Source organism: Cnephaeus nilssonii (genome assembly GCF_951640355.1).
Source record: "Cnephaeus nilssonii genome assembly, chromosome: 4".
Taxonomy (NCBI): domain Eukaryota; kingdom Metazoa; phylum Chordata; class Mammalia; order Chiroptera; family Vespertilionidae; genus Cnephaeus; species Cnephaeus nilssonii.
In genome coordinates this window covers 104,276,616-104,300,813 of record NC_137075.1, presented here as the reverse complement: position 1 = coordinate 104,300,813, position 24,198 = coordinate 104,276,616, and the positions used below count along the sequence as shown (strand labels likewise).

Below are 24,198 nucleotides of genomic sequence, written 5' to 3'. Positions count from 1 at the left end.
CCTACGGGGAATTTCTCAGGAAAACCTTCATTTCCTAGGAACGCCTGGACCCTGCTGCCCGTTATCCCAGCGAGTCAAAAAGCAACGGATGCACAGGGGTCAAAGAAGTCCCTTCCCCCACCCTGACCACCAGAAAGGGGTCTGCATTGGGGTCCTGGGAGGCGGGGCTTGTGGGGTGCCGCCAGCCCGAGAGGCACACAGCACCATACCTGTGTGGTCTTCTCCCCCATGAAATCACACCTCCCATCAAGAGCTGCGAGCGTGTTCCCGGGCACGCAATTAACCTGTGCGAGACACGCGGTTACACCGGGGTTTCCGTATTAATTTGAAGAGAGAGGTTCAGTGCGTCCAGATCCCGAGAGGGACGAGACCAAGTGTGGACGGCGGCCCCTTCCCACCTGCACAGAGGCCTGCCCCCCCCCTCACGGGAACCGGGAGTGTAATGACTCCATTGCAGCTGCTAATTAAACAGGCACTAAACACACTGAAGCCAACAGCCGGGTGCCGGGGGCCGAGGCTACGGAGGGACAAACGCCACTGGAACAGGAGGGTCGCAGGTTGAAATTCATCGGGAAATACGGTGGTGCGACCTGGCGCAGCTGGTGCGTGGGGACCCAGGGAGGAAAGGGGACAGTGCTGGAAATCGGGGTGGAGGGCTGGAGGCTGAGGGCGGGCCCCTGGGGGTCAGGAGGAGAGGTCCCAGGGACCCCAGACACAGACACCACGCTGCCATCGAGTGTGGGGGCTGCTCCGGTCTCTGGGTCCTCAAAGCATCAAGCTACACACCCCAAGAAGGCCTCAAACGGAGGAGGCAACGCCAACGAGGGAACAGGTGCTGGCTGCGCAGCCCAGGATCAAATCCCACCTCTGCTCCTCCATCCCCTTTCGAGGGTCCTTACAGGGGGACAGGTCCCCTTCCAGCTCCTCCCACCACCACCCGACTGCACGCAGCAGGAGGGCAGGGACCCTCGCCTGACTCTGCCTGGGTTGCACAGTGTCTACACACTAGGGTGCCTCAGACCCTGGTACACAAAAACGGCTTTTTGTGGAGGAATGGATGAGTGAGTGAGTGAATGAATGAGTGAGAGCTGTGAGCCCTCAGTGTCTCTGAGCCTCGTTCTCATCTGTAAAGTGGGGAGTGAACCTACCTAAGGCTGCTGTGAGGATGACATTCAAGAACGCACACAAAACGCCTAGTACAAGGCAGCGAACGGGAGGCCCTCAATACACAGCCCTTACAAGGAGGCAGGTGGCCCTGTGGCTGCGAGCAGGTGTGTGAGGATGGAGGCAGAGGCATGGGACTCGGCAGGAAGAGGGTAGCGCTGTCAGGAGGCATCATCCTGCTGACAAATCCCAGGTCCCCAACCTTGGCCCAGCCTCCCTGCCCGAGACTGGACGTCCCCGTCTGCGCGATGGGGATGGAGCAGCTCCCGCACAGCGCGGCTGCTTCTAGGAAGAGCCGGAGCCGGCAGAGGGTTCAGCAGAGCCCTGAGCGCCAAGGAGATGGCGTGTCTGCACCACAGGACTTGACGGAGTCCGGTCAGAAACATTCGCTGATCTCTGACAGCTCGCCCCGCCCCTGCCCCGCAGTGGCTGCAGGGCCCGCAGCACTCATTACAGGAAGCCATGGGAGCAGGGCAGCCGACCAGACAGCGCAGGCTCCGGCGCTCAGCGAGCAGGGACCACAGCACAGGCCTACGAGCAGGGACAGGAGCCCCAGCCACCCTGGACCCCAGGCCGCGTGACTTCTATGCGAACCCCTCCCAGGCAATTCATCTTTGGGCGTTCAAGGCATAACCCAGTCCCTACGATGCCACCACGTGTCAGAGGGGATGCTGGGAAGGCGACCTCGCCAGCAGCCAGGCCCAGCGGTGCTCTGTTTGGGGATGGGGGGGGGGAGGGGGGCGGTGGTTGTCATGGTGACCAGGTTGAGTCACCTCACTGCCCCTGTGTGCCCATCTGTAAAACGGGCAGCCCCGTCAACCGAAAGCCAGGCGCACAGTAGGTGCTCAGCCCCTCGGTAAACACATGGCCCTGCCCCAGCCCCCCTAACTCCCCCCTTAAGTCCCCCCTGAAAGTCTCCTTTAAAGCGTTTTTCCCCCTCAAAGCTAATGGGCAACACATTCTCACAAAGAGAAACGCGTTGTGGACGGCTCGGCAACGTACACAGACAACAACCACGGAATCCTCCTGGCCATGTCTGGGGGGGGGGGGGGCAGTGGCTGGGGCGGGGGAGGGGGTGGCAGTGGCGAGGGCAGAAGAAAACCTCAGATGTTAAGCGTTATCCAATTAAGCTTTAGCTAAACAGCCCAAAGAGATGAAACTGGGAGGCTGGCAGTGCATTCTGGGAGACTCTCGGGACGGGCGGAGGCGTGGGGACCTCCTGACCCATGGGGACCAGGCACTGGTGCTCAGTTCTGTCGGCATCCTTCACCACTTCCCCTGGAGCCGCCCCCCCCCCCCCGAAAATGCCTTTTGGGGCAGGGGCTGCACGGCCCCCCTGGGTCCCCACCTTGCCCCGGCCCACCTGGGAGAGGCAGCCGTTAGCTCTGCCAGGGTGCACCCCGCCCCCCCCCGGGAGCCCGCCCCCCGAACCCCGCGGCGTCTGTTACCTGACAACTGACACTGACATCCAAAAGGAGCCTCCGCGTGCCCCTCACCCTGAGTCCCGTCACCCGAGACCGGGCGCGCGCTGCAGCACGGCAGGGGGAAGCAGGGCGGCAGAGCGCCCAGGGCGCGCAGAGGTGAGGTGATCACGGATGTGTGAGGGTGGGAGGAGGAGGCAGCTATGGGGGCCATCGCGGGCAGCTGGGCAGGCCTGCACGGCCCTGGAGAAAAAACAATAGAAAAGACTGGTCAGTCGGGCCCTGGACTGTACACGGGGCTCGGGGTGCAGAACAGGGGCCCGGGGCAGAGGGCTGCAGGCCGCCCTTCCGGGGTGCCAGGCCCCGCAGGGAAGACCGCGGGGCACAGGCAGGGGCCTGGGGGTGCTGTTTCCACAGCTGCCAGGCTGGGCTGTCCTAGGGCCCGGCTCCCATCCCCGAGGGCCTAGGGCAGGGAGCTGTCAGGGTGCCCACGCCCAGGCAGGTCCCCCCATGGGGGGCGGAGGGGGGGGCGTCTGAAGTGCTGGGGAGCAGGCTCCATGGGGCATCTGTTCCCAAAACTCTGGGCCACCCCCCTCTGGGAAACTCCAGGCCACCGCTTGCTCTATCGGGATGGTGTCTGTACAGGCCCGGGCCTCCCCCAGTCCACCTCGGAGCGCCGGGCGCCGGTTAACCTCCAGCCTGGCGAATGGCCAGCTGGTGCCGCCCTGCAGCCCGAGGCCCTCCTCCGCGACCCACGCCCCAAGGCCCTTCGGAGGCTTTGAACGCCCCCAAGAGGACCCTGGCACTGCCCAGCACCCCTCCTCACGCCTCCCCGGTCTGACGGCCACGACGCAGGGCCAGGGGCCTGCCGCGCCTCAGCTCCCCGGCACGGCCTGCATTTGATTTGGCCGTTTATCTGAAATGGCTGAGAGACCACCAGGGCAAAACATTTGTGTGAAGCCCTTGCCAAAACCACAAGTGAAGAAGCCCAAATTCCCTGGGTAAATAATTGAGCAGGGAAGCATCAGAGAGACAAAAAGAAAACGTCAACAAGACGACAGGCAGCTGGGCCCTGGGCCGGCTCTGCCAGGGAGGCCGCCCGACGCGGCTCGCCGCCCCACGCAGGTCTGCAGGGGGGCATCGGCCCGCGCCACGGCCCCACGCGGGACCCTCCCTCCGGAGAGCCACAGGGCCCTGCAAACCCGCGGCGAGCCAGGAGCCACAGGGTTCACCGCCAGTGAGTTTCCCAGCATGCCCTGGGGCGAGGCACACAATACCCATTGCACAGACCAGGAAACTGATGACGTGGGCCCGGAAGGCTGTACACACCAGCAGCCTGGTTGCCGGGCTGCAGAACCGGGGTTCTTGGTCTGTAACCCAGGATTGGAGGGGCATCGGGGCATTTAAGAAGACCTGCAAGTGTCCTGCCGGGAGGTCAGAGCTAACCCCACCCACCTGGGCCCCGCTGGGCCACGGAAGACCTCCGACTAGGCTACGCCCAGGGCCTGAGATGCTTCTGAGCTCAAGGCCCAGGAAGGGCGTGGCAAGGGCCCCAGACACAGTTCCCGCCGCAGATGCCGAGCAGAAGGCAACGCCCCAGATTCAAGACAGGCCCCCAGGAGGGTCGGCTCTTGAGGCCAGTGTCCCCGGCCCCCTCCTAGAAGCCTGCCCTGGCCAGTCCTGGCCTGAGAACCCGCCCACTAGGGCGGCCTTGCCTACACACCCCGGGAGGCTCTGAACCATCCGTGACTGCGACAGCAGCTTTGAGCGAAACACCTACCACACCACCCGCTCCGCAGGGAAGATCATCCCCGTCCCAGGCGGAGGCGGAGGCTCCGGAGGTTTGGAACCCGAACCCAGTTGTGTCTCTGAAGCCTGGAGGTGCCCTGCTTCCCCCCGAGGCTGCAGGGGGCTGGAGTGATGGGGCGGCCCTGGATCCTGAAAGGGAGGGCTGTGGGGGAGAGGGGAGCTTGAGGGTCCGTGGGCTCAGCCAGGCCGTCGGAGGTTGCAGAAGAGCCAACGTGGGTGGGTCCCCAGGTTCTGGGGGAGGCCACAGCATGTCCTGGGGCTGAGAAAACCAGCAGAGCCCCCGTGCTGGGGGCACTGTCCAAGGCGGAGCCTGTGCCTCCCTGGCTGGAAGGAAGGACCACAGAATAGCCCAGCCACACTCTCTCCTCCTGGAAGGTCAGGCTCAGGCCCGAGTCAGGAAAGATCAAGCCATCCTAACTCGGGGGGGCGGGGGCTGGGCTGCGCCTGGAGGGGCCTCATCGCCTCACTGGGAAGCTCCCCTAGCCAAGTCCACCTGCTCCGAGGCGGGGGCGGGCTCCACGGAGCCAGGGGAGGGGCCAGCAAGGCGAGGGGCTCCCGATCCTGACCTGCCTGCAGAGGACCCCTGCTGGGGGGTGGGGGTGGTCACCGCTGGAGCACAGTGTAAGCCTGCCCAGGGGCGCGACTCCAGAAGTCCTGGCCCGAAGCTAGGGCAGAAGCCCAAGGTGCTGAAAGGAGCCGCCTACTATGTGTTCGCATGTGTGGGGAGGGTCCAGGACAGGCGAATCCAGAGAGAGCCCCGGATGCGGGGCGGGGCGGGGAGTGAGAGGGGCGTGGCGGGGTTGCTTTCGGGGGGGGGGGGGGGGGGGGGGGGGGGGAGGGGAATGAAAACGTTCTGGCATGAGATAGTGGTGATGGCTGCCCAGCACTGTGACTACACTCGGAACCGTGACGTGTACCCCTGGAAAGGGTTAAAATGGTGCGTTTTTTGTTACATGAATCTTATCTCCATTTTCTTCTCAAGGCCAACGTGAGGGCTGTCTCTGGCTTCGCTGCCCAGCCCCGGCCACCTCCCAGCTCCCGTTCCTTCTCCAGGAAAGCGTGTCTGCCTTCAAAGGCGCAGCCAGCGCCCTGCCAGTGTGGCTCAGGGCTTGAGCACCGACCAGTGGGCCGGGAGGTCCCAGCTCGATTCCTGGCTGGGGCACATGCCCCGGTTTCGGGCTCGGGCCCCGGTATGGGGCATGCAGGAGGCAGCCGACCAATGATGTTTCTCTCTCATCGATGTTTCTCTCTCTCAATTCCTCTCCCTTCCTCTCTCTCTAAAAATCAATGGAAAACATAATTTAAAAAAATGAAGTGCAGCCCTAACCGGTTTGGCTCAGTGGATAGAGCGTCGGCCTGCGGACTGAAGGGTCCCAGGTTCAATTCCGGTCAAGGGCATGTACCTCGGTTGTGGGCACATCCCTAGAGGGGGGGTGTGCAGGAGGCAGCTGATCAATGTTTCTCTTTCTCTCTCATCGATGTTTCTAACTCTCTATCCCTCTCCCTTCCTCTCTGTTAAAAAAAAAATCAATAAAATATATTTTAAAAAATTTAAAATGTGCAGCCAAGGGACCCAGAACCCCTGACCGAGCACTCAGACCCTGTGACCGGGGGCTGACACCTGCACGGGAAGCCGGGAGCTCAGAGAGGGGCTGCCCGGGAGCCCGAGCCCTGGGCTCTGATCTCTCCTCTGCCGTGTCTCTCCCCTCTGCCACTTCCTGGGTGAGTCACTTCTCAGACTCCTGCCTCTAAAGGACAGTCCGGACATGCCTGGCCGGAACAGAGCTTCCAGGACACACGCAATAACTGGTCACCCTGCCCATTTACTTTATGGATTTCTTTCATTTCTTCATTCATTTGTTTGTTTTCCTTTCTGGACCTGCCTCCCTCCCCTCCCCACGGAAAGGCACCCCAAGGAGCCGTGCAGGGCACTCCTGCAAAAAAACAATTTCTGTGGCGGTCCCGGCGGGTTCCCCGCTGGAACCGGACCAGACGCACGTGTGCGGTGGTATGTGGCAGAGGGACGCCGAGACGCCATCCCAGCTTTACCGGGATCCAGGCGGCTTAAGAATAAACCCCTGGCTGGCTGGCCTGCTTATCATGGAAGCTCACTTTCATTAGGGAAAGGGAAATAAACAGTGAATACGTATATCATCTCATTGAAGCCCAGCAGCCGCCCTAGGAAGTCAGGAACAGGACCGCCCGCTCTCACAGATGAGGAAACCGAGGCTGGGTGCCCAGCACCACAGGGCCCACGGGCATCAGAACCTCACTCTGTGCATCTGCACCAGGAGGTGCAAAAACGCCCACGCAGAAGACCCCAAAACGTTTCTGACGCTCCGCATCCGGGGGTGAGGTCATTATTAATGCATCATTCCCGGGGAGGCGTGTAACCCGCTTTCCCTTCAGGAGGGGCCCTGCAGAGGGCGTGGCTTCGTTCCTCGCACATGCGCACTTGCCCGGCGCACGCGCACACACCCACCCGCGTGGAGACACAAAACCCCCCTGGGAAAGCCGGGGCCTGGTTTGGAGGGGAATGCGACCCTCCCCCGTGGGTGGGAGGGTTACAGACCCCGGGCCAGGAGACAGGCTCTGGAACACACTGTGCAGATGTCTATTTCTCTCCCTACCGGTGCCTTTCAATTGATACATTTTTTAAAGCCAAGAGCTCCTACTGATAGTGCAAAAATGAGTTCGCAGGCCCCGGAGGGCGACAGACAGACAGACAGACAGACAGGGAGCCAGCGCCTGCGGGTGAGGGCCACTGGCAAGGGAACCTGACAATCCCGCACCCCTCCCCCCACGCCAAGACATTAATTCTCACAAGTCGGAGAAAATTACTATGCATGAATGCAAAAAGCATGATCAGGAGTAATTAACATGGCTTCATATGCAAATTTTATTAATGCAGAAGTACAAAGTCATTATGCAAATGAAACTTACGTCAACTCTCTTGACAAATATTCATCGCTGAGGCTCAAGTTTCTCCCGCTTTATTTATTTAATTTTTCCCCTCTCCCCGCCCCCCCACCCCCCGTTTTTTTTCCTGGGTCTTTTTTTTTTTTTTTTTAGGGGCCCAGGTAGTGCCTCTGGCCACTTTGGCAGCAGCAAGCCACGAGGACTGTGTGACAAGTTTGCAAAGTTGCTTTCCAACCAGAGGAATTTATTCTTGCATTGTTGATTTTTTGATTATTTTTTTTATTTTTTGCAGTTGGCAGGTAAGAGACAGCTCATAGGAGAAGGGAAAAAATAAAAAAAAATAAAAAGCTCTGGGCAGCCGGCAGCCAATCAAAACGCCAGAGCCTGTAATGAGGGCGATTGATGGCTGTTTGGCTTTTACTGCAGGGTAATGAGGAGGGGGAAAAATATGAATATTCATGAGGCTGTGCTCCTGCCTTTGATGATTAAAGAAATTTTTAATATTCAAATAAGCGCTTGCCAAGTGATTAACAAAGAACATGCACGCAGAAATATGGAAATGGGAGCCGGGGAAGATGTGAGAGCCGAGCAGACCGCAGGAAAGGCAGCCTCAAATTTCATAAACAAGATAGGCAGATAACCCAGTTAGCACGCGGGCAAATAAAAACATTTCTTTCGGATTGCTTAAATATTTTGCCAGCTACTTTGTCTTAAGGGTGATAAAAAAATGCTATGTATTAAGGGGGTGGGGCAGGCAGAGAGGTGGGGAGAGAGAGAGAAATCGAGGGAAGTCAAAGGCACTGCTCACGTTTAAGGATCCTTATCCAAGTTCCAGCCCACCTCCCCCCACCTGACGGAAATCGGGACTCTTTTTCCGGTGTGCTAGGGAGAGAAGAGGGAGGGAAGCCAGCTCAGGCCAGTTTGGGGTGGTCATGTGTTGCTTCGAGGAGGGGACTGGAGGACGGTGACCGCTAGAGGGAGAGAGGTGTGATTCTGGGGGTCCCCCAACCTGGAGAGCTCAGCACCTCCCTGGTGGAAACACATCCAGAAGGGGGTCACAGGGGAAAAGCGGACGCACGTCAAGAAGCTGAAAGGACTCCGACTTCGGCGAGGGGCCCGGCCTGGCCATCTCAGGGCCAACCCAGGGGGGGACCAGCTGACCCCAAGGAGAGGCGCCTCCAGGGCCGCGGCCCCGTTCTCCGGCTGCTCGGCCGCAGGACCCTACTTGAACAGCTCCGGCATGTTCACGGGGAAGCACATAATAACAGCCTTAGCTGGCGAAACGACCCCGCGGTTAAAATACATCTAATTAGCAGCCGATGACATCCATTTTGGCAATTTCCTCTTTGAAAGAAGTGGAGTGCCACCTTACATGAGACGGCTAGGTACTCACCAGACAGGTCCTAGCCCTCACCCATCCTCTGTCTCTCCTGCCCTTTGGGGGGACGGGGGTGTAGGGGCAGGGCCGTGGCTGAGACAGCAGGAACAGAGAAGAAGGATCCTAAGGCATCTTGGTTACTCAATTTCAGAGCAGCAAGGGTCCTGTGTGTGTGTGTGTGGTGGGGCGGGGGCGGGGGGGGGCTCAAATAATAAATTCCTTCCCTCTACAGGTATCATGTCACCTTTCTCTTAGTTTTTAATTGCCAAGGTCCGGGAACCAAGAAAGCCTGGGAACTTGCTTTCCATTTCATTATAAATATATGTCATCATAATAAAACAAAGCAGCCAGGACTGCAAGCATTTCCGTGAACAGCGTAAGTCACCTTGGAAACCTGTAAGCTGGCGGGGGGGGGGGGGCAGGGGGGGCGCGGAGGGCAGGCTCAGAGGGTGCTATATGGCTCAGCTCCTGGACCAGGCACTTGGGGGACCAAAAAGTCCTCTGTGGGGAGCTAGGGCTCCCCAAGTCCCACTCCCCACTCCCAATTTCTCATCCTAAATCAGGCGGTCTCTGGGTCCCTGGCTGCCATGGGTTGGAGTCTGGGGGTTCCCGTGGAAGTGTCCTTTAAAGGAGGAGCAATGGGAAGGGGAAATGGGTTGCACAGGGTTTGCACGGCTACGTTTAAAGATTTCCTTCAGGCCGTTACACGGGAGACATGAAAGCATGGTTCGAATCCACATCCCGCCGGTCCTGGGCTGCCTGCTGAAAACACAGCCCTTCCGGGGCCTGAGCTGACGGGCTGCCCTCACCACCTGGGCCTGGCTGGGTGGGGCACAGAGGGCGGGCAGGGCTTCCACAGCGACCACCCCGAGGACCCCCACGCCTGCCTTCACGTCCCTCCCAGCACTGAGCCGGGCCCCTCCCCTGGGCGCCTCCCCGCCCACCCGCCCGCCCGCAGGCCCGCCTGCCCACTCTGAGATCTGTCAAGGGTGAATCACCGCCTCCACTACTTTGACTCCCCAGCCTGCTGTCATTTAACGCGCCCCAGAAAAGGGAGAGGCGAGGCCGAGAACAATAGGCCCCCAACACCACCAAACCCGCCTTCCTGCTCCCACCAGGGCTAAGGCCATGTCCTCCCCGCAGCTGCAGACCACCCCTTCCCCGGGCCCCATGGCACAGGTGCCAGCCCCACCTCCCTCAGGATGCACCGCCAGGTACTCTGGAGCGGCAGGACCCCTTTCTGCAGCCCGAGCCGAGGGTCGGTGGGTGGGGTTCCAGCACAGGTCCCCGTCCCTCTGGGGCCCTGCCCGGTGAGGTGGCAGAGAGCTCTCCGGGGCCTGCTGGGAGGAAGGCTGTTTAGAACCTCCTCCTGAGCTCCCGGGGGGGGGGGGGGGGGGAGTGGAGGGAGCTGACCACTGCAGCCCCTGAGCCAACGCGACAGGCAGTGGTCGGCAAACTCCTTAGTCAACAGAGCCAACTACCAACAGGACAACGATTGAAATTTCCTTAGAGAGCCAAATTTTTTAAACTTAAACTTCTTCTAACGCCACTTCTTCAAAATAGACTCGCCCAGGCCTTGGTATTTTGTGGAAGAGCCACACTCAAGGGGCCAAAGAGCCGCATGTGGCTCGAGAGCCGCAGTTTGCCGACCACGGCTACAGGGGAGCATGAGCTCCGTCTCTCTCCCTGTGCGCGCTGGGCTCGCGGGGAAATCCCTGGCGCCCTCCCCACTGCTGGAATGCAAATGAACAGAACTCCCCAAGCTCCAGCCCGACGCCGCGGCCTTTGACCCTGGCTTCGAGACCCCCACAGGAACAGATATGAGTCCTCTGGGGTGACCTCAGCAGGTGGGCCCCCGGAATCATCGCCCCGATCCTGGAATGCGCAGGCCTGCGGACAACAGGTGAAACCATGTTGGGAAACTGTGTGCATGCTCATCTGTTACACAGGGATTATGCACATGTGCACACGCATACATGCGCGTGTATCAGCAATGTGGGCATGGCCCAGTGTGTGTCCCCATCCCCTGAAGCTACAGAGGCCAAGGACAAGCTAGGGGGGACAGATCCTCTGAATGCCGCCAGCAAACGCCTCACAGAGGCCCTGCCCCTTTTCCTGGCCTCCTGATCTGCTTCAGTCTTCAGTCTTTTGCCCTAAAACAACTTCGCCAAGCTCCTCCGATAATCTCCTCTTGGGCTGCACCGGGACCCACACACACGAAACTGCACACTTCTTCCCGGTGCGCCCCCCAGACCAACAGCACAGCCCGCAAACGGAAGTCAAAAGCTGGATAAGCCATTTGGGGTCCAGCCATGAAGAACTGGGACCTGGGGTCAGGGACCTACGGCCCCTTTTCAGATGGAACTTAGTGGCCAGACCCCAATGACCAGCTTGGGCAGGCATCCCTTAGCATGTCCCCACCTCATAGATGCATGTGTGTATGTGAGGGGGAGGGCTGGGAAGGCATCCCTTAGCATGTCCCCACCTCATAGATGCATGTGTGTATGTGAGGGGGAGGGCTGGGAAGGCATCCCTTAGCATGTCCCCACCTCATAGATGCATGTGTGTATGTGAGGGGGAGGGCGGGGAAGGCATCCCTTAGGCATGTCCCCACCTCATAGATGCATGTGTGTATGTGAGGGGGAGGGCGGGGAAGGCATCCCTTAGCATGTCCCCACCTCATAGATGCATGTGTGTATGTGAGGGGGAGGGCGGGGAAGGCATCCCTTAGCATGTCCCCACCTCATAGATGCATGTGTGTATGTGAGGGGGAGGGCGGGGAAGGCATCCCTTAGGCATGTCCCCACCTCATAGTTGCATGTGTGTGTGTGAGGGGGAGGGCGGGGAAGGACGGGGAGGGGGTGTGGAGAGGGCAGGGACCACAGTAACGCATTTCTCTTTCCCATCAGCATCCACAGGCCCGGCCTCTGAGGAGTGAAGGACCTCGGAATGCGGACGCCTGGCACTCGCTGAACACCGGGCGGGTCCTCTCTAGGACGTGTCTAACACGGGGAGCTCAGCAAGCTGTGGTCTCGGGTCCACAGACTCAGGCCGCTTCGGCTCAGCCGCCTGCACGCAGAGAGCGTCAACCGAGGAGGAAGCCCGGACCCCGAGAACCTCAGAGAATTCAGTGGAAAGGACGCAGCCCCGCCAACAAAAAGAACCCCGAGAAACACGGCCCCCAGCAAGGAGGTGACAGCCCGGGAAAGGGATTACAATGCCAGGTGCAGGGGGAGGGGGATGTGAGGAATGTCAGCCTCCCCCCCTTTTTAAGAGCAGACCATGAAGTCCTACGGGGCAGGAGGGGAGCCTGCCCGCCCCCCCCCCCCCGCCAGGGCCAGCAGGGCTGCTTGTCGGGGAGCCTGCCCGCCCCCCCGCCCCCCCCCGCCAGGGCCAGCAGGGCTGCTTGTCGGTGAACAGAATTTTCACTCGGTTAGTAGAAGGTGCAAAGAGAAAGAAGAAGAAATCAAAGTGTCGAAAAGGGGACCTTTTCTAGTTTAAATGCATGTCTTGTTTTTAGTTGCAGTTAGTAGCGTTATATGCAATGGGTCTCCTACAATAAAAATAAACACACACCAACTTTCCCTGGATTTTGTTGTTGGGTTTGTTTGTTTTTTTTTCCTTTTCATCTCTTTTTACCTTTTACTAACAGACAGAGACTATGGGGGCTCAATCACATAAGATCATCTTGCTGTGGCCTCTCTCGGTGGCCACGCCACGCCTGAAATGCCACTGCCTGGAGGCCTGTCATCACCCCAACCAAGGAGCTCCTCTCGCGGGGTTCCTGAAGGCAGGTGGCGTTCAAGCCACCGATCGGGAGCCTGCCTTTCTGCACAGGTAGCATCTGACGACGAGCGCCCCACGTTTCCTTCCGAGGCAGCAGCCTGGCAGGCGCGCTCCTGCTTATTTTCTGACGCGAGATCCGTTTTCATCTCCTCACGCACCGACGCTGACGTACAGTGTGTGCAACAACAGGAATTTGTAAAAATTAACACTTGGCGGGATTAATGCCGTAAAGATGGTTAGCACATTAGCGCTGGTAACGCGGCTCCTTCCGATGCAATGTGGCCAGGCTGCCTTCCGCTGCGCCTCACACCGCCCTGGGGTGTCATTAAAGGGACCAGTACAGGGTCCTCCGTGGAAACAGCATGTCACTGCCGAGGGCTCCCCTTAGGAACCGGGGGATCGCAGCACGCCGGCGCTGGCTCTGCTGCCCTGTTTCCCTTGGTGTTTCTGAAACAGAGCTGGGGTGCTGGACCTCACACTGGATTCACCCCAGAGGCCCGGCTGCTCCCTGCACACACTCCGGAGAAGTCAGGCCTGGCCTCCTGGCAGGAGCACCCGCCCCACCTTTATTTGCCATTTATTTGTTTTTGGAAATCTTTAAAAAAAAAAAAATTTTAACCTGCCGGCTCTCTTGGGTTGTAACTCTCTGCCCAGCACCCCACCGGGACAATGACTTTTCAGACACCCCCAAAACAATGTGGTGGAGAAAAGGCGGAGAAAGGGACGCCTCCCTGGCTGTTCTGTATATAAACAATGACAGTGCGGCCGGATCCCCACGGGCTCCCCAGCCGGGCTGGGACCAGGATCTCACTGTAACCTCCGAGGAAGAATCCAGCAAGCACGGCTCAGGAGGCCTCGGAAACTAAACAGACACAAAACCAACCTGAAATAAGAAAACAAACGTCTTTGCACCACATCCTCCAAGATGGCAGAGAAAATGAAGTCTCGGGGCTGAGAGCAAGGAGCCTGACTCAGCTCCCGGCCGCGGAGGCAGCTGCGGCCTCTCCGGGCTGTGCTGCCTCCTGCCCCGGAGCTGCCAAGTGCGACAGAAGTGAGACCTGCCTCCAAGCCTGCTCCCTGCGCGTCCCTGAGCCTCGGGGGCGACGGGATGGAGGGCTTTTTTCCTTCCCTGTGTGCATTTTCATACCCTCATTCTACATCCTAATTTCTTTTTTTTGGGGGGGGGGGGGGAAATCAGTGTCACTAAAAAAACGTCACTCTGTTTTGCAAAATCCAGCAGCTTCCTTGGCAGCGAGAGAGACTGGCTGGCATTATACCCTCATTTGACAAAACTACTATTTCTGGGCATGAGCTCAAAAACAGGTAGGAAGCAAATGCTGAGAAATAAGGAAGTAAAAACAGCCAACAGATTCTTCACTCCCAAGAACGCCAAGCGTAAACATGATTTATTTAGCTGCGTTTAAACGCGCCTGTCCGCCACCCGACTAGGAGCCCAGTCACTCGGGTTAAGAGGGAGGCGGGGAGGGGGTGGAAGGGGCGGCAGGGAGGACCACGGGGCACGGCGAGAAGAGGTGGCAGCTACCAGGACTTCCTGAACGGTGCCGTTCAGAGTTTCAGGAGAAAGACAATCCTCTGCCTCCAAATACATGCATGTGTCCAAGAAGGCTGCACTAATCTGCTGGTTAATTAACGAGCTGCCACCAACAAAAGAGAGAAGACCCAGTTCATACAAACAGTGTTTACATGGGCGTCGCACGATCATGGCGCCCACCTCCCTTCCTTTTTTTTTTGCAAGCCACGCGGGCTGGGTGTGGGGACAGGCCGGGAGGCCACTCAGGTGGGAGGTCCGAGCTCCTAAGACCCGACCTGGGGGAGGGGCGACTCTCCCTGCCCTCCCTGCCCATTCTGGCATGCCCCCATGGAACTGACTGAGATCTGGATTCAATTAAGGAACACCAGACAGCCTCTGGCTCCGTGCCTGCGCCGACGCAGCCACGGGGATCTGCCGTGCCCCCACCCCACTCCAGCTCCGATGCCAGGGAACAAGGGCTCCCTCAAGTGCCCCACGGAGAAGGCAGAGGGCCACCCCCCCACCCCACCCCCACCCCCATCCCAAAACGCGAGCCGGAGGTCTTGGCCCTGCTGGGGTGAACCAAGGAAACACATAAAGCAAGCATCTGTCTTTTCTAAATAGCAAGCCTGAACCGCAGGGGCTGGGCCCTGCCACAGGTGACTCCTATTAAAACTCCAATCCAGGTCACTCAGCATTTGCTGGGAAAAGGAATCCGAGCCTCCCGGAAAGAAAAACAACCAAACAGGAAGACGGAGCCCCAGCAGGACGCGCAGCGAAGGGACCGTTTCCGAGCGCCAGCTGTGTGCTCGGTGGGCACCGGTGCCAATTTCTGTTAGCTTCGAGAGGCGGCGGCAAAAGCGAAACGATTTCCTCGCCAGTCAGCACGGAGTGGCTTCCTCACCTGCCATGAGCACGACTGCGCACTTACAGGCTGCCTGCTGTATGCATCCCTCCCCAGCCCAAGTCTGCGCTCCCTCTGCCCACGTCCTCTCTCTCTGGAGCCAGACACCAAATGCCAGGAGAGGCACCTTTCGTGGTCTGTTCAGGTCAAAGGGCAACAGCAAGCCCAGTCAGTGTTAGGGTTCTGAATTACATGGCAGTCCCCAAACAAAGAGCTGGGGGTGGGGGGGCAGTCCCCTAAAATGAATGGGAATGGGGGAGAACGTTTCCTATTGGTATCAGGTCACTAAATTGAAAATTCAAGTCCTCCCCCTTGTAAGCGTCCCCCCCTTGCTAAGCCCCCTAACTTTTCCCTTCACCTTGAACATGACATGCTACACGAGTAGCTATGTGACTCCTCACCCTTTTGCAAACCAGTCACCCTGCCCCCCGGGAGCTGAACAATGACAGTCTATGCTCTTTTATGTCTTTGAAATCAGCAATGACTCCACTCCCAGGGAAGGGTTTGCTCTGGCACCTGGACGGCGGACGGCGGCAGGAGCCAACACAATTGCATGTCCCCGTGTGACAGACGGAGAAACAGAGCGATGAGCTGGTCTGCCCCGGGCCGTTCAGAAGCAAACACATTGGAGACGGGCAGTGCAGTGCGTGCCCACACCTCGAACCGGTGCTTCCGCACCCAGGTGGCCCCTCCTGCTCCTGCAGCAACAAATACTGATCGAAGGTGTCGCCAGGGCTCAGGTGCTGCTCCGAGAGGCCACGCTTCTAGAAGATCCTGTAAGAGCACCTAGATTTCTCACCGTCACCACACTGAAGATGCTTACCCACCCCTCCAGAGGAGGCCTCCCTGGGGTCCCACTGACTACCAGTCCCGCTGGCATCTATTTCCACAGGACGCAGCTGACACAGGCCCCCATTCCCAAGCAAATCCCCCCACACACGGCTCCGGAACAAAGCCAGGCAAGTCACCGGTGCCCTGCAGGCTTGTCATGTACGCATAGAACCACACACCCGCGAGGCAGCCCACCCCGCCACGGGACACAAAGGTGAGCGCCTCCCAGGGAGCGAGAGGAGAGGGAAGGGGGGGCTTTCACGGCTCTGCCCCCAGCCTTACCCCAAAACTAGAGGGAGAAATCACCGGTAATTTTTACCACTGTTGAGCCATCAAAATGAAGAAAAAAGGTAAGTTGGCCTCCTCCTCCTGTAATAGTCATTAAGTCAGCCAACCACACGTTCCTCTCTTCCAGGCAAAGCCTGAACAATTACCCCCAGACACACACCTTGTCTCCCCAAGTCCCCAAACGTACATCCTTCTAAAGAAACTGCAGGGACCTCGGAGGGGGCCCCTGGAACACACGCACATGACCGGTGTTTTATCTTCCTTTCTCCAGAGGAATCCGGCAACATAAATATTAATCAAACACGGGGATCTGCCTTTTCAGTCCTGGACCATTATGAGAGCCGGATTGTGATCTTTACCTGTATTTACAGATATTCAAAGGCAGATTCTATCTTGTTAGAACTGTTATAAATGGACGTCTGAGGCATCGGCCAGCAAGTTCAGGCAGATATGCAAACCTCCCTGTCCAGGACTGCCAGCAGTTTTGAGTTCCCAAGTGTTGAATGTGCTACCTTTTCCACCGGCCTTTCAGAAAAGTAAACTGACAAATACCTTCAGAGTCTTCCAGCAGAAAAGCTAGCTGCTCCAAGTTCGGGTTAACTAAAACGGAGATTTTTTTTTTTTTTTAAGGTCAGCTCTTACTCAAAATGCCACGAAGGCATTGGTTCCAAATACTGTACCTCTGAGAGCACGGCAAGGGCAGTATCCTGTTATGATCTGGGTCAGCCCAGATCTTAAGGAGATATGTACATGCATATTTTTTTAAAATTACCTTGACTCTTGTTACAGCAAATTTCTGAATAATGAAAAATAGACGTGGTTCCAATTCTAGCCTAGAAAAGCTGTCCCGGGCGAAGGTAAACTTTTAATCTTCTAGAGCCAAATAGCATGCATTTTTATTTCCAGAGTAACAGCTTTGGGGAAATGTTTGAACATTTCCTTCAGAGCTTTGTGGTAAATACATGGGGAGTCTAAACCCTTGCTTTTCTGGGTCTTTAAGGGCTGGCTGGAGTGCTTTAAACAATTGGAGGCCAATTTTTAAGAAGCAAAAATAGAGACTCGGAGCGAGGTAGCCATTTGCATACAAATTCTCTGGGAGGGAGGGCATTCATTGTAAAAGCAGCCGGCTGGAGCAAGGGCTGACATTAATTTCCTGTACTTCCACGAGGCTTCGGGTCCCACTCTAGTGGACGGTTCCATTCCCACACAATTGGGAAAGCACTTGTGTCGAGTGTCTTAAAATCCCAGCCCCAGGAATTCCCTCTAGAAAAGCAGGCCCCCACCCTCTCCTGCAGGAGGAAGCGGGGAGAGAACTCCAAAGAAAACCGCCTCCCCCCTGGACGGGACTGTGCGGACATAAAATGCACGCGGGAACTGAGCTCCTTCCAAGCCCGCCTCACCTGGATCCCGGGACCTGCCCAGCTCGGGGGGCCAGCGCGAGCTTGGGGGGGGAGGGGGGAGGCACGACCCTTCAGTGCTTTGGCGGCGGGAGGAGAGGGGACCCTGGGGCACCCCCCACCTCACCCCGGCCCCAGGAAAGCCACCCCGGCCAGGACCCCAGGCCCTTGCGCGGGCGGTTTTGGGGAGGGGCTACAGGCAGGAGTTTTCGGGGTCCTGAAATGCAATTCCCCAGGTCCGGGATGGTCACTAGCCAGGGCGCGCGCCCCTGAGCGGAGGAGGGGGCGGTGGGTGGAGGAGGGGCGGCCCCGTGCGCACAAAGGGGCCCCAGGATGGCGGGCTCCCCGCCCTTGACCTTGGGTCTCCGCCTCCATCCATCTCCAGCGGCAGCCAGCCCGGGAAAGGGGCTGGCTCGGGGCCAGGGGCGAGCTCGGCGGGGCCGCAGCGGGGTTGGGGGGCCTACAGGGGGGCGCCGGGGGGGCGGGGCTCGGAACAAACCTCAGGCGCTGCTCCCGGGAAACCTGCCTTCCAAGTGCCCAGCTCCTTCGGGACCGGGGTCCTGGGGCGGATCCGATTCACTGCACGCCTCCCGCCCCCCCTCGCCCCCTCCCCAAAGCAAAAGTTGCACGGGTGCACGAAGGAAGCCCCCTCCCCTTAGCTAACCCTACGTCTCGCCAGCCCCCCTTCTTCCCCAGACCGGGCCTAGAGGGGGAGGGGAGCTGTCACCGGAGGAAGAAAGGAGCGCGCCTTCCCCCGCGAGGCCAGACGCGGGCAGGGTCAGCTGCGCCTCCGCCCGCCCCTCGCCCCCGCCCCCCCCCCCTCCGGCAGCTGGCCCATTAAGCCCCGGAATTATGCATGTGCCTGGAGCCCCCTCGGCCTTCCCGCCCCAGAAAGACACAATCAGCGTGCGCGGGGGTCGGCCTGGAGAGCAGGAAGGAGGTGGCCCGCGGCGCAAGCTGGAGAGGCCACAGGCCCGTGGGTGAGGCCCACTGCCCAGCGCGTGTGAGGCGCGCCTGGAGGCCCGGGCAGTGCCCGGTGGGCAGGGGAGGGGCTCGGACAGCAGGGAGGGCCCCCGGCGCAATCACAAAGTTTTCCAGAGTGTCTGCCGGGCTCCCGTGCGGGATGGAAGAGGTGCGGGCCGCCCCCACGCCCCCACACCCCTCCTGAGCCTCGGAAAAGGCCTTGCGTGCCTGGACTTGGCAGTGAAGGGAGACCAATGGACCCCAAGCTCCGAGCCCCTAGAGGGCAGGGCCTGAAGTCCCCAGCAGGCGGGGCGGGAGGAGCTGTCCCTCCCCCCTCCCGCAGGGGAAGGGATGGTTTGCAGGAGGTGGGCAAGGTCCAGGGGGCGGGCGGGGGGGAGGGGTCGCTGGCGATTCAGACTCGGGCAGAACGAGTCTTGCAAGTTGCAACCGTCCTGCAAGCACTGGGGAGACTGCATTCGTCTGGAGGCAGGTGGTTTCATGCCAGCGGGAGAAGAGATTCCGTCTCAAAGTCGGAAGGATTTTGATGTCCATCTCCCCAACCTCCCCCCCCTCCTAGTTTTGGAACGTGCCCGCCCAGGCCCCAAAGCCCTTGGCAGCCTCCCCGTCTGCACTGCACGTGGTTTGGGGAGCCCTGGACCTCGGCGCTCCCTACCACAGGGCCCCACACTGGATGGACCTTGTTTGCTCTCCTGGGCCCGTTTGTTTCTGGAAATGAGTTCTCTCTCCCTTTCCTATCCTCTCCAAAGCAATGGCCAGGTCGGGAAAATTACAGACTTCTTTTCCCCCCGGCGAATAAAGCGGCCTGCTTCGCAGGGAAAGTTTTACAAGCCAATGATGTCAATGATGCAGGGCAAAGACCACACTGTTTAGGTTGCTTAATTGGCGGGCTTTGAGCTCGTGGTGGGAGAGGGAAAAGAATCCGCTCCGGCTTCCCTGGAGAACTTAGTTTTGTGGGGTCTACCAACCTCAGCCCACTTAGCCGGTCGCTGGGGTGGGAAGGGGTCATCAAAGGGGTGCCCTGTTTCTCCTTAAGGGAGAGGAGGACCCAGACATCACTCTGAGCCCAGGGCAGGCAGTCCCCGGCCCCCAGTCCCAAGGGAGGGAGGACCCCTAGAATCCCATTGGGGGTACACTCTCCAGATGCCATACTCTGCCCCAAAAAGCCGTGGAAACAAAGCCAGTGTTTTCTCCACTGCCTTCAAGGATCCCTTTCCTGCCCTAGCCGGTTTGGCTCAGAGCGTCGGCCTGCGGACTGAAGGGTCCCGGGTTCGATTCCAGTCAAGGGCACATGCCCGGGTTGCAAGTTCAATCCCCAGTAGGGGCCATGCAGGAGACAGCCAATCAATGATTCTCTCTCATCATTGATGTTTCTATCTTTCTCTCCCTCTCCCTTCCTCTCGGAAATCAATAATATATATATATGTATATATATATATATATTTTTAAATAAATAAAAAAGGTCCCTTTCCTGAAGTCAGGAAAGCGGCATGGTGTTCTCTGGACACTGCGGGGCGGACAGCTATCCTTGCCCGAGCCCCACCAGACCAGGCTCCAGGGACGCCAGGCCCAGGACTCTGCATTGCAAGTTTGTACCTGGAATCTCGATTCATCTGCCTAAGGCTGTGTCCACACCTACAACCAGCAGGCTCTGCAAGCTCCCAGGGACTCAGCCCCGGGGGCTCAAGGGTCCTGACCAAGCACCGCTGCCCCGGCCTGGGCAGTTCTCTCTGCCTTCGTGGTCCACCTGAAAGCTGCCTTGTCTCCGCCCCAGGACTGGGGCTCTGACTTCTCACCTCCAAAGGACGGGCCATTTTGTTGCCGTTTTCCACCCAGCGGAGCCCAGAATCCCAGTTTCCATGGAGTCTGAGCAGCAGCACGCAGCCTTTCCCAGACCTGTCTCTCATCCAGGGGTCTCACCTCTCCCTCCCAGGCCACCACTCTCACACCCCTCCCCCAGCCCCATCTCTCTCTCTCTCACACACACACACACACACACACACACACACACACCCCGCACAGACTCCTCCTTCCTGAGCCACCTCCCCTTCCACATCAAAACCAGCAGGCCAGCTGGAGGGCGCTGAGAAAACCCACTGCAAAAAAACAAACCGAGGCTCAGAGGCCCCGCCCTGGGCCCAGCTGGGGGCCTCCGGGCCCTGACCACACCTGCCATCGGGAGCCCCTCCCAGGGTCCAGTTAGGGAAGGCTGACATCTCGGCCCCCTTAAGTCACTGGCCGCCACCTAGCAGTGCCTGCGCCAGGGTGGGTCCCGATTTCATGGGGGCTGAGGTTTATACCATTGCGGGGGGGGGCCTCTTAACAAAAATATCAAATATCAAACCACACCTACATTAGGGGCCTGGGCACGCGAGGTTCCCTGAGCCTGAGCGCTCAACCTCACGGTCAGTGCACCACTTCCTCCCAAAAGAGCCCGCCCGGCTTGGAGCCGGAGAGAGACCCTGTTTCTCCTCTAGGTCAGGATAAGAGCTTTCCTCTCCAGCCACCGGTTTCTTCAAAGAAAACTCACTAAGCCCCGTCTGTAACAAGTGAGGGAAGGCGGTGGGTCGGGCAGCTGGGTGGGGCGGGGATTTAGGTGGGGAGCTGGAATGGAGGGCCCCACCCGCCCGCCAGGCCCTTACGGCTGTTGGAAACCACCGGTGACACCTTCTCACACTTCAGCTCAGGAAGCTCGGGTCCAGGGAGGCGGAGGGTCTGCTCCAGGTCACAGCACGTCAGCCAGAGCAAGGACACCTTCCCTAGTCTACCAGTCCGCGTTGCCTGCCCTCCCCCTACCCCACCCCATGCATCCAATACTCCCACAGGAGTCCGCTCCTAACAAGGTGGACTTGGCACAAACGTTGGCAGCCGACACGAAATCCACAGACGCCTGTGGGACAGGTGGAGGCCACTGTCCTGGCTCTTTCACCCCACGCGGCGCCCCAAGTCCCATCACGGCACTTCGCCCGAGGACTGGAAATCACTCACTGCCTGGCTGGCAGCAGAGGGAGCCTGTGGCAGTGACCGCAACAGAACTGGAGGTGACCCAGCGACCACCCCAGTGCTCCTCTCTGGAGGTCGTCAGCCAGAAGTCAGGCGCCTGGGTTCTAGGCTTCCTCACAGGGTGATGGTGCAAGGGCTTGGCCTCTCTGTGACTCGGTTTCCTCATCTATAAGATGAAAGTCATATCTGATTTACCACCTCTGTGGGGCGGAGACCGAGGATGGGAACGTAAGATGGAACATGACCAGGGCAGGGCCGCCCCGCCACAGCGAAGAGCGTGACTGGAGAGTTTACACCCCGAGCCGCTATTCACCGGCTGTGTGACCTTGGGCAAGTGACTTAACATCTCTGTGCTTCAGTTTTCAATTCTGCAAAGCGGGGTGGACACTGGCACCTACCTGTTGAGTTGTTAGTAGGATTAAGTTAAGGTTTGGAAAGCCCTCCAAACAGTGACTGGCTCGTAGGAAGCTCTAAAAGTAGGTGCTCCATTAAAAATCCTAATATGAACCACTCCATCTTTCTGTTTCCTCCGTGAAAAGATGAATCCAAGGGCGCAGGGGTGACAACGGGGCCGCCTCATTTCTAGGGCTTCCGGCACGGAGCCCGCTCCTCGCGGAGCCTAGAGCTGGTGAGTATGCATTAGTCAGGCATGAAAATTAGCAAAGGAAAAAAAAAAGCTGTCAAATGCCTAATAAAAAAAAAACTTAAGTCAACTGCTAACTATTTACTGTCAAATAAAAACCCTAATAATAATAACAGTAACGAGGCTGTCGGTTAGGTTCCGGCCACGGGAGCCCCGGCACCTTTCTCTCTCCTGCCTCCTCCCTCCCTCTTTCCTGACCCGGAGTGGGAGCCACCTACCTACATCACAGGTCCTACGGCCCCAAACTTAAAAAGAAAAAGAAAAACAAATGGCCCCGTAGCTGACCAGTACTTCTGTCTTCGTTTTTCATCCGGTCACGTTTCCCACGACAACTCGGTGGGCAGGCCCATTCCGTAGCTGCTGGCACTGTTTGCACAGGCCTCCCAGCTGGTCCACGGCCTCCCAGGGAGGCCGGCCGGACAGCAATTCCTCCCTCCGGTTCCAGGTGAGGAAGCCGAGCTCTGCGAGGGGAAGAAATGCTTGGTCTCCAGCCACAGGGCTGGGCAGCCTGGTGTGGCAAAAGGCCACCTGTCCTGACTCAACATCCCTGGGGTCTGGACTCAGCCCTGCCAGCACCAGGGACACACGCTCAAACAAGTCTCCCCACGGGGCAGAACGGGAGGGGTGGCGACGAGGTCCTTCCGGCCCGGTCAGCAGGCCAGAACCCTGCTTTGCATCCCACCGGTGACTCAGTGTTATTAACAACTGACGATCGCAGCGCCCTAGGATTTGCATCAGTTGTCTAAATCACACCTGCGAGAAGTCTGAAAGATAAGAAAGATGATCTCCATTTTACAGGAAACGGAGACTTGGGGAGCTGAAGATCAGACCGGTCGGTCACTGGCAAAACCAGAACCCCAGCCCGGTCTGCCTTGAATTCCCATCCGATTGCTCTTCTTCCTGCCCCGCCTCTCCAAAACCTTCACCAGGAAGCACGCAGACTATGTGTGGGCCAAGGTCTCTGGGAGCCTAAGGTCTCTGGACCGTACGGGCAAGGATCACGCCTGGGACCAGCTACCAGGACCACCTTGGATGGGGTCTAGAGGTAGTGGCTGCCTGCAATGGCTCTGCCGACCTCTCCCTAAAAGCTTCCGTCCCTGTGTGACCCAAGGAAGCCAGGCTGACCCGAGTCTGACTCCACTTCGCTGTGTGACCTTGGGCAAGTCCCGTAACCTCTCTGAACCAACCCCAGTGTAAAGTAGGGTTAGGAATGTCTCATTTCAAAGTGGGGCTACAGGTACCTGTTTCAGTGTTGCTAACTATTTCTACCCAAGAAAAGCATCTCGCATAGTGTGGGCTACAGGCAGGGCCCCTTCCCTTCCCTCCACCCACCAGCCCGGCCCAAGCTCGGGGGGGGGGGGGGGGGGGGGGGCGGGGGCAGTCAGCATTGCAGCCTGGGCCCAGGCCACATCCCTCCGACAGAGCACTCCCCTCTTCCCTGGTGTAGACAGAGCTAATAATTAGCTGTCACGATTTAATAATAGAAAAAGATAATCCATGCCACAACACACATGGATTTAACCCATCTTAATTTGGAGGGAAAATAACAACTCGAAATATATCAAATGCAAGTTTTTCAAGACAACCTGCGAGTGAGTTTATCTCGAGTTTCCAGCACAAGCAAGTTATTTCGTTTCTGCCACTGGCCAAGCTAATTTTTTTTTTCCCCCGCACTTATTTTACTTATTTTTAAAAGTCTGAAACGGAGTCTCAGAGCAGCATGTAAATCCTCCCGCTGATGAGGCACCTTTTTTCTCCAGCGCCTTCTGTCCTGCGATGGGTCCCCGGGACTCCACACCGAACCCCCCCGTCCGCGCCCTGCCCGCTACCTGCACCGCCCTCCGCCCCAGGCCCACCCTGGCCTTCGGGGTTCCAGGTGAAGACTTGTCAGCGGGCGGCGAACTGCCTGCCACCTCCTGTCACCCGCTGCCTGTCTGCTGCCTGTCTCCGGCAATCTGACATTTGGGGTGTGGGGGGAGGAAGAAGAGAAGGCAAAAGGCAAACCTCTGAGTGATGGCTGACGGCTCGTTCCTCCCGTTATAGCTCCATTTGGTGATGGAAGAGGGGATAGCGCGCAAGAACCCATCACCTGTGATCAAGAGCCTCCCCTCCCGTGGCCGTAAGACGGGAATCCTAAGGACGA

The 24,198-nt window shown here is 58.6% G+C and overlaps 1 protein-coding gene across 3 annotated transcripts in view; it reads right to left on the bottom strand.

Annotated features, from left to right (window-relative positions):
* The window catches only part of BCL11B (BCL11 transcription factor B), a gene marked incomplete at both ends in the record, with an annotated part of 89,551 nt that overhangs the window by 47,237 nt on the left and 18,116 nt on the right, over nt 1–24,198 (bottom strand). The window contains one exon of one of the 3 annotated variants that reach the window (XM_079769795.1): nt 2,613–2,828. The exons of the other annotated variants lie outside the window; for them this stretch is intronic. Coding sequence (XP_079625921.1) covers nt 2,613–2,828 — 216 coding nt within the window. The remainder of the gene's footprint in view (nt 1–2,612; nt 2,829–24,198) is intronic. 3 annotated transcript variants of the gene reach the window in all.